The sequence below is a fragment of the Ziziphus jujuba genome, chromosome 10, assembly GCF_031755915.1.
Source record: "Ziziphus jujuba cultivar Dongzao chromosome 10, ASM3175591v1".
NCBI lineage: Eukaryota > Viridiplantae > Streptophyta > Magnoliopsida > Rosales > Rhamnaceae > Ziziphus > Ziziphus jujuba.
The window spans coordinates 3,975,633-3,989,579 of record NC_083388.1 but is presented as its reverse complement, the minus strand read 5'-3'; the positions used below and the strand labels follow the sequence as shown (position 1 = coordinate 3,989,579).

At 35.0% G+C, this 13,947-nt stretch overlaps 1 protein-coding gene across 1 annotated transcript; it reads right to left on the bottom strand.

Annotated features, from left to right (window-relative positions):
* Positions 1 to 172: 172 nt before the first annotated feature.
* LOC107410573 (putative phospholipid:diacylglycerol acyltransferase 2) lies at positions 173 to 5,632 on the bottom strand. Its single transcript, XM_016018019.4, has 6 exons — positions 3,856 to 5,632; positions 3,530 to 3,752; positions 2,815 to 3,098; positions 2,133 to 2,475; positions 1,355 to 1,617; positions 173 to 1,107 (listed from the first exon to the last, which is right to left on the bottom strand). The coding sequence occupies exons 1-6, from the start codon at positions 4,332 to 4,334 to the stop codon at positions 624 to 626; spliced, it is 2,076 nt and encodes a 691-aa protein (XP_015873505.3). The 5' UTR covers positions 4,335 to 5,632; the 3' UTR covers positions 173 to 623.
* Between the last annotated feature and the right edge of the window lie 8,315 nt (positions 5,633 to 13,947).

Below are 13,947 nucleotides of genomic sequence, written 5' to 3'. Positions count from 1 at the left end.
GAGAGGGAAAAAAAATATATATTTTCTCCATATGGCCAAAAAGGGCAATGGAAAGCCAAGCTTGTTACATGCAGCGTTTTGGCTGTTTTTGATATAGACAAGAATCGTTTTTGGCTTGGCTTTTTAATTTTCGCACAAAGAAGGGATCCTTTTTGTTTACTTTTCTTATGGCTTATGAAAATAAAATTTTATTCATTAGTTCATTGATTTCTGGGTACATTAAAATGTGTGACATTAATAGCAACCCAATATAGCTAGCACAAGTTTTATCAGCCTCTTGTAGTATTTACACCTGTGAGCCAACGGCACATTATTCATATATTTATGACATGATTACAAAATAAAAAGAAAAAATAAACTACAAGGTAATGCTTGATTTCCCTCTTTCTTATGGCCCTTATTCCTATTATCGATAGTATTTATTGGTCCAAAAAGCTCTAAATCCTAATTTTCGAAAAGGTAGTGGTTGTGGAAGTCATACGAGTTTTCATTAGGCCTTAAAGCAGAATTTCACTTTACTGTTAGTTCTCTTTCTTTACTCTCAATATCTCTTCTTCCCCTCCCCCTCTCCCATGTGTGGCTGCTTATGTTGTGGTTGTAACAATAACCTTTCTTGAACATAATCACAACCTAAGATTTATTTTCTCAGACATTCTCATGATATCAGAGTAAATCTTGTCACTTCCAATCTCTGCGCCAGTGGCTCCAGCAGCAACCAGTAAAACATCTTCTATCAATGCTACATTTCCCATGATATCGACATGTGCACCGCTCTCTAGACCCCTTCCCTCGAGCAGGCTAGCCGGAGGTTTGTGGCGGTACTCCCTTATGTAGGTGGCAATACCAGATGGGTTGAACCGGGTTCTTCCTCTCCATCCCTTGGCACACATGAATCCTGCACTTATAACAGGCACGCTCTCATCACCATCCACAAAATATACTCCATTCTTCAAGCAGTTTCCAGCTTCTCCATCTGCTGAGCTATCAATCCGGAAAGGAATGCTCTTGCACTTATCAGAAGAGGATAACTTGTACACGTATGATCTTTCAGTTGGCATTCCAACACCATATAAGCAGTATATCTCCATATCAGGAGCATTGGGTAGCCTAAAACAGATCAAAATTTGTGCCATTTAGTTCTTGGAGAACCCAAAATGAAGAAACAAAAGTAAGATTTAACAGTAGTTTAATTGGAATTTTATGTTGGAAACAGAGATTTTCAGTGTTACTCAGGGTTTTGTATTTCGCAATACTTAAAAATTTAATATCCATGTATTGTTTGGGATAATACCATTTTATGCATATATGAATATCCAATTATAAGGACTTTATGATTCTCTCAATATGTACTTACTTGGTCTCAAGTGGATTAGACCAATACTTGTAGTTGGCATACTTAGGATCATCAAGATTATCAGCTATTCCATGAGAGAAGTGAGCCTCAGCCCGTTGCATGGTTTTTGGAGCCACAAAACGTAGTAAATCAAAAAGTGTTTTAGCTGTGTAAGCCTTATTCTCTGCAATTTTTCTAATGCTTTCCCTGCTTAGCTTGTCATATTCCGTCAACACCTCTCCACATGAGTTGAAACTGGCTGAGGTACCCATACCCAAAAGTTCCTGTTAAAATTTGTTAGGCTCGTTCTTGTCAAGAAAACTACCAAATAGAGTCAGAATAATGAAGATATGAATCAAATCAGTACTTCACAAATGTGGCCTTTGATTCGACTTCAAGTATTGAAAATTGGAAAACGATTTCATAAGGGGAAAAAAAAAAAAAAAAAAAAAAAGAAACTAAGAAAACGATTTCCAAAGAATTTACTTATCAGAGGAAAAGATACGCATCTAAAATTGATTTTGTTCCAAAATGGACAGGTCCGATGTTCATGTAAAATCTCAACTCTAACTAAGCCTTCAAAAGACGATGATTGAACAAAAAATCAAGAAGCCTCTCAAGGAGAGATGACCCCTTTTTCAATTGATTTTCACAGAAAAAGGAAAAAAACATAATACGAGAATCAGAAACCAATTTTCAACCATATTTGCATTGCCTTACACCCCAAGCGTTATTCCCATGACAATTTACTATGGTGATCATTCGAACGAACAACATAAATAAAACATAGTTATAGTACCTCCAAATTAAGAGTGGGGAGTTGAGGAGAGGGCAGCTGAGATGTTTCCTTGCCAAAAGAGATCATTCGTCCATATTTCTCAGGTTCTCTTACATGGAAAGCTTTAGCTCGGTCACTGTGGTTAAAACTATTAATGTCACAGGAAGTGGGCTGTTCATTTTTTTTCTTTGCTAAATTGCAACTATGTCCTTCCTCAGGGGACCAATCCAAGTTTCCCCAGATTGTATCTCCACCCTTTGGCAACAAGGAGACTGTGGAATCCCAAGTCCGCAATACACGCATCACGTGTTCAAATGTTTGTAGGCCAAGAATCTCAGAATCAAAAACACCCGGAGCCATAGCTCTGATAGGCAAAAGAATCAAAGTCCATTATGCAGAAAGCAGATTGTGAAAATATCAGTCTCTGCTTGGACATAATAAAAATGTACTTATCACACTTTCCAGTGTACAAAATCTCTTATCAAAAAAATTACCTTGCACCATATGCAAGTTGGTTAGTTTCGTTTCATTTGTGTACTGAGTAATGTAGATCCAAAAAAGTTATCAAGTTCTGTTTAGAACTTTTTTTTCCTAAGCTTCATAAAGTAAATTACTAACACTTAAGTATAAGAAATGCTATAATATGATACTGCATAATCCAAATTCTCAACATTGTAATTCAAGATTGATTGTAAAAACTAACCTGACATATGCGATATCTTTGCCTTCGGCAGAAAATATATTGCTGACTGCTTTTGGAACACCAAGAAATGCGGGACCAATATTCATGACTGCTTTGATGTGCTTCGCACACCAACCTGCACCACCACCACCACCGATAGGAGGAGGTGATTCAACCCATTTCATGAAGTGGAGGAAGTAAATAACCCCCATAGAATGGGGCACCACTACCACTTTCTTATATCCATTGGTTACATACATAAGCTCAATTTTACTCTTCAATCTACTTAGAGCATGGTCCCGGATCTGCTTTATCCCCATTTAAAAATAATATCAGTGCCAAATTAAGTTTAGATTTCTCTGCTTCCATCTAGTACAAACGCTTTCTATTGTTTAGTAGAAAATGACCATATGCAGTGTAGACCATTACAGTAAGTTGTGTGTTTAGGCACACGTAACAAGTATGAAATCACTAAATGGAATGGTATTTAGACAACTTAAAGCAGAACAATTGAATTCAAATGATTGATCATTGTAATTTAGGAGTTTTGAAATTATAAGTGTTAATGAAATTAATGCTACTACCTAATTGAAAGAAACAAAACCCCATATTAAGAATTATGACAATTATTTGTTTCCCTTGATCATAGATGCTGCAACGAGTGAATTTCCATTTGATAGGAAAATGAAAGAGTGCGAGAAAATCATGAAGAGCAGAAAAAAAGAAGTTATTATACCTCTGTATTCTGGAAAGACAGTCTCCAATCATATGCAGCCATATGCAGATTCTTCCCCTCATAACCAATTTTAGCTAAATTCTCAATGAGAACTGCCCAAACAAAGTAACCAGGAGCAAAATAGTCAGCCGCAACAAGTCCAGGAACTGCTCGAACTCGAATTCCCGGAGGATCAAGTCCAGTTTCATTGTCTAGAGATAGGTGCTCCAACCAGCACAGAGGCCTAATTTGCGAACATAATAACAAACAGGTTCACAATTTGAATTCATATTTAAACTCTCAAAATCTGTTAAAAAAGCTAGGTAATTTAAACAAGAAACACAAACCTTTTGAAGATTTCAGTGAAACTACCACCCCAAAGTCTCTTCCGGAAAAGGCCGTCAGCACAAGACCTTCCTTCCCAGAGCTCAAGCCCACCGGTTACAATGCCGGGTACCAGAACAACAGGGTGAAGAGCAGCCAAGCCTTCTCGTCTAAGCCTCGCTCCGGGCGATTCCGGCACCTGAAATCCCGGCAATGTGGTTGTAAAACAATGGAACAACAACAAGAGAAGCCACCATGTTGTGCAAATGTATCCAATTGTCCAACAACAGTAATCTATGCAACTCCAGTCCTTAGCTTGCTTCTTGCTCTGCTTGGTCTTTTGCTTCTGCTTCGTTTCTAGTACACTTTCTTCAACCTTTGAACCAACAGCGTCATCTTTTTTCCCACTGTTCTGGCTCTGATCAAAAGATTGAAAACCCACTGAAGAGCATTCCACAGGCTCTACATAACATAGCTTACGAAATCGAAGAACCCAAGCCATAACCAAGACCAAAAACAAGGAAAACGAATTCACCAAAAGGATATTAAAAACAAGAGCGACCCATTAGAGATAACTGACAGAGATAAGAGTGCTGAGGGATAGATATGGTGATGGTGAATTATAGCACATGAAGGTGAAGAGAAAAGGAGTTATGGGCTTTCAGCTAGCTAGGACAGCCCCAGCTAGCCGTTACAGAAAACAAGACCACGTGGTGAAGAAGAAGAAGATACAGAATCGAAAGTGAAAACACCCGGAAGGAAAAAACCAAAGAAACAGAAATTAGAATTAGCTACTTGTTCATGATCCATAGTGATGAGAGAGATGAGGTATATATGTAGTGCAAATAGTTGTGGGAACGAATCCAAAGCCTCACACCTAGCACCTTTTTTGGCTTTCCTTAGAGACACATGTCTTGGACTTTACATGCAATACTTTATCAGCTGTCACCATTTTTTCTTTCAGACGTTTCTACAAACAATATATACCTTTTTTTTCTTTTTTGGGTCCTTTTTTTTTTTTTTTCGCTTTTTCCACATTGATACCATTTTTGGCTTTTTTTGTTTTTTCAATTTTCATTTGCCTCATTCTCACTATCCTAATAGGAAGGGGAAAAAATCCCGTAAAAAGGTGAGTCAGGGACTGTGAAAGAGTGAAGGAAAATGGAAAACCTTTCATTTCAGAGTTTTTTTTTTTTTTTTTTTTTTTTTTTTGGTCTGCAACAACAATAATAGTAAGTCCCGAGAAAGCCGCAGCCTTTTTTCTTGGAGAGAGATAGAGATGGAGCTAAAGGAGAGGTGTTTATGCAATGCATGGGTATGATTTTCCATTTCGGAGAGAGAGAGATGGGAAAGAGACTAGAGAATTGAAAAAGTGAAATGGGTTTGATGGGAAGTGGGGAACACACCCTCAATCATAGGGGAGAAGAAGAAGAAGCACACACTACGAAAAAGAAAAAAACACACTTACCCAGATTGTCTGCAATCTATATAACTCCATTTTCATAGTGGACCTTATATATTGCTCTGTTTGTATGTGTGTAATATATATATATATATATATAGAGAGAGAGAGAGAGAGAGGGGGGGGTGGGAATGGCACAATGTTTAAGGAGATGGGAGAAAGAGAGAAAGAGTGATGGAATTCTTTGTTTTTGTAATTTAGTTTGCATGAAGATGAAGATGATGCAGAGTAATTTGGTCGCTAGCAGTGGCAGTGAGGCTACTGAGAATCAGAGAAAAGAAGGACCAGTTTGATTTATAAGTTTTACCAGAAAGCAGAGAAACTTTCTATTTTTATGCTCGGAATTTATATAGCTTTCTAATTTGTATGTGCATATATATGTATATATAGCTTTGGATTCTATCTGTCGAACACTTTTGTTTTGTTTATAGTAAAAAAAATTTTCTTTTGTTTATGTATTTATTTTTTTTCGTGAATTGAAATTAAAGTTTTGCATTGTGATTGTTCGTTTAATGGTTTTCCTTCTTAGTTGATATTTTGTGGAAGCAACCAATTTTCTTTTTGTTTTCTTAATAAGATACTTAAATGTTGAAATTATAAACTGCTTTTCACAAATGAAAATGGTTTTTTCCTTTTTTAACTTTTTTGGGTGGAAGAATGAAATTCCTTTTTCATCGTGGCAACAAATCATTAATAAAAAAAGAAAAGTAATCTTCGATCTCCAACACCATCTTGCAGACCCAACCGAGCATCTACATAATACCACATGAATCCTATTTGACAAATCAAAATTATTCCTTTTATCTTTAATTTGACATTATAATTAATGTCACCAAATAATAATAGTAACATATTCTATTCCAATTAGATTTTGGAACTTGCTTTATTCTTAGATGTCAGAATTGAATTGCTTCTAATTAAGCTTCAAATTTATTCTTGATATATATATATAATATATGTATTAGGTATAAAAGGCTGAAGTGATAGAAATATTAGGTACCATTACTACTATTAGTGGATTAGCAACTGCAAAGAATTTTATTTGTATATTTTATATTATATATATATATATACATATAAATTTGTTACAGTAAACATACAAGCATTTTATGGTATGTGTATGACACATTTTTATATGGAGAGCAGCATAAAAAAAAAATTTACAAGCATCTTCACGTATTGAGACGTACCGTGTCAAGCAGTAATGGATGCCCCATTAATTAGGGACACGGTGGAAAATTAGTGAAACACGTTTCCAACGGATCAGAAGTCATATATATATATATGTATATACATATGCCTCGTGATAGTTGAACATGTAATTTGTAATTGTAACTTTTACTAGAAAATAGTAGTGAGTTGGGTTTAGAAAAATCTCACTTTTTCTGCCATCATTCTAACCGGTATTTGTAGTTCCTACTCATATATGCATTGCATGGGTCTGTCTCACAGCTTCTGTAATGTTCCTCCAAGCAGTCGAACAATGATGCAATTAGAATGTTCAAATGCAGCCCTGAAAAACATTTGTATGGACCCACATTAGTCCCGGAATTGGGCCTATGTAGTTCATAATTGCAGACCTAAAAGTTGTCATTCTTGGCCTGTATATTTTATTATGGGTTTTTTTGAAAAGTAACCACCTTCTAAATTAACAATTAAAAAATAACAAAAAAAATATTTTTTATAAAAAATAACCACCTTTTTACGTATTTGGACTAAAATACCCTTTAACAATATAATTTTTTTTTTCCACTTTCCTTCCAAAACTACACGGCTGAATCTGTAGCTCACTCTCAGACACATCTCCCCTCTCCACCTCTCTCTCTCTCTCTCTCTCTCTCTCTCTCTCTCAATTTTTTGCATTTAAAGAGACATTTTTTGGTTGTACAAATTTTTTTCTGCGTTTAAAAAGATATTTTTTGGTTGTACAAGTTTTTTTTCTTTGTGTTAGAGACTTGAGTGGGATTTTTAATTTTCTGGCTGTACAAATTTTGTTTTTAATTTTAATTTTTTTAATTATTTAATGGGTTTTCAGAGAATGAGTTGCTTTTCTTACTTTATTTCTCATCGGAAGGATGTCAGCAAGGTTGAAAATAATTATGGTACACGATCCTCAAGTATCTTCTTCCCTGTTTCAGCTTGCTAAATGTGGAAACTTTTTTTTTTATTTTTTGGGTATAGTTTTGCGGAATGTGGCAATGATTTTTGCAAAACAATGCTTAAAATTGTAGGAAGTGGGAGGGAAAAGGCAAGCTCCAAGGATGGTGGTATGAAGATTTGAAATTGCACTGTTTATCCAAATTCAAATTTTTTATATTAATTATTATTACTATTTAAAATTGTTTATTATTATTATTATTATTATATTTTGAGGGTTTAGTTTTTAAAGAATTTGTTTATCATGTGTAGAAATTGGGAGAGGAAAAAGAAATGGTAAAGGTGGCAATGGCCCAAAAAACAGTATGACTCATAGTTTCACTTTGAAATGTCACAGCTAGTTGAGTAGTTATCAAGTGAGGGTAGCCCTTCAATTTCCCCACGAGGCAGTGATGAAGTGAAGGTAATTTCTCCTTCAAGATCCACCAAGTATTCCATTAATTAATCTGTTTGGCTGCAAATTTAGGTTATCCATCCATCCAACATTAGCATTTAGCAATTCGAAATGGATTTAAGGCCTTCCTCCAAATTCAACAACCCAACGATCTCTTTGGCTATGAGCTTTATTATTTAATGCAATTTTAATTTCTAGTTGTAGAATCATCAAATAATTAATTATCATCGTCATCACTTATTATGAATATTTTTTTGGCTAAGCACTAGGTAATTAAGCATGCTTCAAACAAGTAACTAAAAATTACATACGTGATTATATATTTAATGTCTTATTTTGTTTTTGACCCCACTATTTGTTGTATGTACATATGCATTACAATTACTTTATTAGTTAAGTTATTGTCCTGCTTTAATGGTTGACTTGCTTTTCTAATCCATGCAAAATTACATCAAAATACAAACAACGCCATGTTACACAAACCATAAAATCTGCGTAGGAGTTATTTTTACTTCACCAAGCACTCAATTTAGAGTTTCTTTCCAGCCAACAATTGTTCCAAAATGGGATAATCTCATCTTCTAGTCTCAAATTTCATGTTTTTTTCTCTTTTTTTTTTTTTAAGTAATTATATTTATAATCATCTTTTGTCATTTCTATTACTCTTTAGATATACAAGAGCATAATAAGAGGCAAACAATTGGTAGGTGGTTAATTTTTAAGCTTGGTATGCATTCATGGCTACTGGCTATGGTGGTGGCTTTAACCATAGATGGAGATGATTTTGTGGAGTGTGGGTAAAAAATATTACTATGTTTGGTTCATTTAGAAGTCATGAGTTTTAATTTTGATAGATATAGTCTGAAGATTGGAATTGAAATTCTTGATTTTTGGAGATGTGGGAAATTGGATTTGGAAGTGGTATTGTAGAAGATGATGATGTGGCCATGGTGATGATATGGTTTGGCTAATCAAGAAATAGAAGTAGGAAAGTAGATTGGATATAGGACAGTACATGGTACAGGTTGAAGCTTGCTCTGCCGAGCTCTACTTGATATGGAGATGTCTTTACCATATGTCTTTGCCAAGTACAGGGAAATTTCTATATGATGTTGAAGTCATTTATTAGTTTGCTCTTATATATAATGTACTTCTAGCTATTTTTTTTAATACTTATCTTGTACTAGATTATTTTGATGTTCATTTATCGAAGATAATAATGGGTTTTGGTGTAAAGATATCTAATTAACCGTCTACAAAATGTGGCATATTTATTATAATTCCATTTTTCACAAACCCCTTATATGTAGCTCAATTCAAGCTTCTGGATAATTTTCCACTTGTCAGAAAATTTTTCCTCCAAGTGGAAAGCATTTTTTTCCTGTCGGAAAATATTTTTCTCCAAGTAAAGAAGTTTTAAAGGCCAGATGTCCTATATGTGGCTATTGTGATTTTGGGTACTAATAATTTATTTTGTTGTAAGTATACATTGAGTAGTGTTATGGAAAGTTCCTCGCCAATCCATCTAAGTTCCAATTCTCATATGCAATGCAAGAATATGTATTGGGGATTCGAATGAAGGAGTCGAAGCCATGGAAATGCGTAAATCATGTACAATATACATGTCCAAATTGTGTAATGTTAACTACTCATTTATTCATATGCCTTCCTTTATTTGTTGTGCTAACTGAAATCCTGTAATGTATTGACAGTTGTTGATTCCACTAAATAAGCGCAACATACATTGGCTGGTAGGGCACGTGGATTTGAAAGAGCATCGTATGACTGTATATGACTCAGATAAGGCTGGCAACCAAAACATGGGAGAAATTTATTTCTAGAAATTATGCATTATGTTACCTTATTTACTGCGGTCTGCATCCTTTTATGAGCAGCGGACAGATTTTATAGACTCCGTTGATGAGTTTACATGTGAATTGGTACAAAATTTCCCTTAGCAAAGTAACGGGTAAAGCCCCTTAATACGTACATGTTTGTTAAATAAATATTAACTGTTCTAATAATACTAATATATGTTATAATAATTGTTTTTTTGTACTGGTAACTGTGGCATGTTTACACTCAAGACCATCGAGTTCTTACATGCTAGATTACTAGTGACATTCACACAAGATGACATGGAGTTCTTTAGGAGAAGTATGCATATGAAGCTTACAACAAAGAACTAAGCATATGAGCTGGGTGGTGATGCATTTTTCTTTCTTTTTGTCATGTTTATAGATGCATATTCTTTATTACATTAGACTTTTAATTGTAAAGATAATGGTGGCTTATAATGTTCATTTAACAAAGATAACAATGTGTTATTGATGTAAGGATAACTAATTGACCTTATAGAAAATGTGCCATGTTTATTTATTAGAATTCCATTATGCACAAACGTCTTACAAGCTCAATTGCAAATTCTAAAAAATTTTCTGCTTATCGGAAAATATTTCCTCTAGGTGGAAAACTTTTCCTCCTGGAGGAAATATTTTCCTCCAGTTAGAAATCCCATATGGAGATCAATTGAAGCCTCTGGATAATTTTCCGCTAGGCGGAAAATTTTTCCTCCTGTTGGAAAAAATTTCCTCCAAGCGGAAATCATTGAATAATTTTTACTCCTATCAGAAACTAATTTCCTCCACTTGGAAAATCAATTTCTAATAGATTATTTAAGTTAATAGTGGGGTAAAAAATTTGAGAGTGGAGACAAATATTATATAAGATGAAGATGGAATTAACAAAAAATGTATTGACATTTAAAATCAATAACCATTTTAAAGAAAAGAAAAAATGATATATATTTGTTTTTCTTTTCAAAATCATTTGGACATTTCATAAAATGAGATGTCAACAAAAAATTTAAAATCAACTCCTGAAAGCCTCTTTTCATTTGGGATTAAATTCAAAAAAAAAAAAAAGATTGCTAATAAATCTTCCACCGTGGAGTAGAAAATATTATATCCAATATATGAAATAATTATCAAAACATATTAAACCATAATACTAAATTAAAACTTTCTAATTCGAAGCATAAGACAATGGATTCGTACATCTCTGCCTATAATGTCCAACACCACCGCATCGGCTACATATACGTCCAATAACATCTTCACCTTCGGATGGTATGCGTTGCATCCTCGGTCTACCGGCTCGCCTACGTGTCCATCTTGGTGGAAGAACAATGTGACTTGCCACGTCATCCGGGACATGCCACTGTTTTTCATCTAACAAAGGATAAATGGACTCAGCATAAGCTGCACGATATGCATCCGGGGTGTAGTAATGAGAACACATGCCATAAGGAGCAATTTTTCAGTCTCTACAAGCGGCAATACAATGATCACAAGGATATTGATCAAGATCGAAGACTTTACATGAGCATGTTTTTGATTGGAGATTAACTGTACCCCTCAAACTCTCACCTTCCACAAGAAATTCATGCATATTAATGGCTTTCACACGTAGTCCGATGGACTCCAAATTTCGTAGTTTGAGTTGCTCTTCCATATGGTCAGTCACAGGCTTTGTCAATTTTGCACCTGCAGTACGTCGCTCATAAAACCACATTTGCAGTAAATCCCGTATGTGCTCTATTAATGCTACTATTGGCATCTCTTTAGCATCTAGCAGAATGCCATTCAAGCTTTCTGCAATATTTGTGGTCATGATAGTGTACCTTCTACATGGACAAAGAGAACGTGCCCACCTTGTAGGGTCACATGATCGAATGTACTGGGCAGCTCTACTATTTTTTGCCTCAATTTACCCCATATAAAACTCAAAATCTTCAACCAAATATGCACTAGCTGCGAGCATGAAACATTGTATTATTGATTCATCTTTCGCATGTCCATTTGCTTTAATATTTCTGCTTATATGGTACGTGCACAACGCATGGTATGCATTGGGAAAAACTTTGTGTAATGCCCTTTCAATAGCGGGGTGTCTATCACTCACAAACACCAAATCCGGAAAATCTCCGATGGCATCCTTGAGGTTTTGGAAAAACCATGTATATGCTTGCTCGTTCTCTCCATCTCCAATGCCGAAAGCCAAAGGATATATTTGCTTATTTCCATCCATACCCGATGCAATATACATGTACCCTTTGTATTCCCCTTTCAATGTAGTTGCATCAACAGCCAACACGGGTCTTATGTGGGATTTAAATCCCCTAATGCTTGCTCCAATCGCCATAAAGAAATATACAAAATTGTTATTATCGTCTGTTTTGATACGTGTAACAGTCCCAGGGTTCTTCGACACTAACTCATAACAGTAGGCAGGTAACTTAGCAAAATTCTCCTCTGGAGATCCCCTAACACTGTTAAGTGCATACTCTTTACCTCTCCATGCTTTGTTGTAGCTTATATTCACCCCATATTTCTGCAAAAGATCATGTTGAATTTCTTTGGGTTTGTAAACACGTGCAATACCTTCATATTTAGATTTGATACATTGCCCGATAACCCGGCTACGGGCTTGCTTGTGTTCTCGATGCACGATATCTAACGAGCAACTGTGTACATTATCAAAAATTCTCACAACAAATATTTCTCCATTTTTAAATGTGGTTGCACGTAGTCGCCATTTACAAGTATTTTCCAAGCATACAACCTCATACAGTTGTGTAGTTAACCGTGTCACCTTGAACTCCTTATTTTCTCGCATGCAATAGATACTCAGTTTATTCTGTAGGTCACGTTTGTTGCGAAATAATTGTCCAACTACTATGCTCTCACAGCCAGTGAACTTTGACGAAAATATGGCAATAGAACCACTTCTGTTGCTCAATGATATGTGGTCACTTGTAGCACGATGAACCCTAACATCATCAACTCCTTCATTGTTCATTTCAGGATGCATATCATTATCATTGTCCGGCAACTCATGATCAAAATCTACATCATTATGATCAACATCATCCCCTGCTGCATTGTAATTCTCATCATGATCAATATGATGCAACTGCTCATACTCCTCGTCGTTAGGAAACCGTTCAGCATAGTCACCTCCAACATCAACTTCTTCGTGGATGTTAAATGATGTCCAGACCCCACGAACATCAACTTGATCTCTAAACTGAGTTTCTTGAACCATAATTTCCTGAGATGTAGCCTGAATAGGTTCAGTACCGGAAGCTTGTGGTAAACGAGCACCAATTGGAGGACAAGAAAAAGAATGAAGATTACTCCCACTATCCGAAGCAAATGCTGTTTGATAAACATTTCTACATACATGTTCAACTTTCGAAATCACCTCAACATACAATGGAGGCCGCATCATTGTCATCCCTCCATTCCTCACTTCTTGAAGAAAGCATTTCACATCCCTATCACATCGTATTTCTGTAGGATCCAACTTTTCTGCACATCGTCCATATATCCATTTTAGCTTTAGCAAATATTCATTTCGATTTATCTCAATAGAATTGAAAATCTCATCCTCTAACTCTGATTTTGTGCATCTCTTGCCGACGGAAACCATTATATTTTTACCATTTCGATATTCCCAATTACCACTATCATTTTGTACCAATGTTCCATTGTATAAAACCGCAATTACAATGTCATCATCTTCCATTTTATTACAAAATTAAATGAATAACGTTAAACTAAATCAATAAATATATAAAATTTTGAATAATACTAAACAAACATATTAACTGTATTAAAAAAGTTGATTCTGTTTTTTTTTTTCGGGCCAAATATAGTTTTTTCCTACTAGCAAAAAATTGGCGGAAAATTGGCGGAAAACTGGCGGAAAATTGGCCGAAATTTTGCGAAAACTGACAAACTGGAGGAAATTGGCGGAAGTTCATCTTTTTCACCAAATTTCCTCCGTTTTTACTGTTTTTCACGATTTTTCAGTTTTACACAAAATTTCTCCCATTTTCAAACCATATGCCATCTAAGTATCTTTAAAATCACATATAACATCTCCTAAATTAATTTTTTGCATACCCATATCAAATAAAAAGCTTAAAAAACCCTAAACTAATAAAACTTACAAGAAAAAAGAGAAAGAGAAAAAACAAAAAAAACACATATTTCCTTACTTTCATCTAATAAGAAAAAAGATAAAATTTTTACCTAA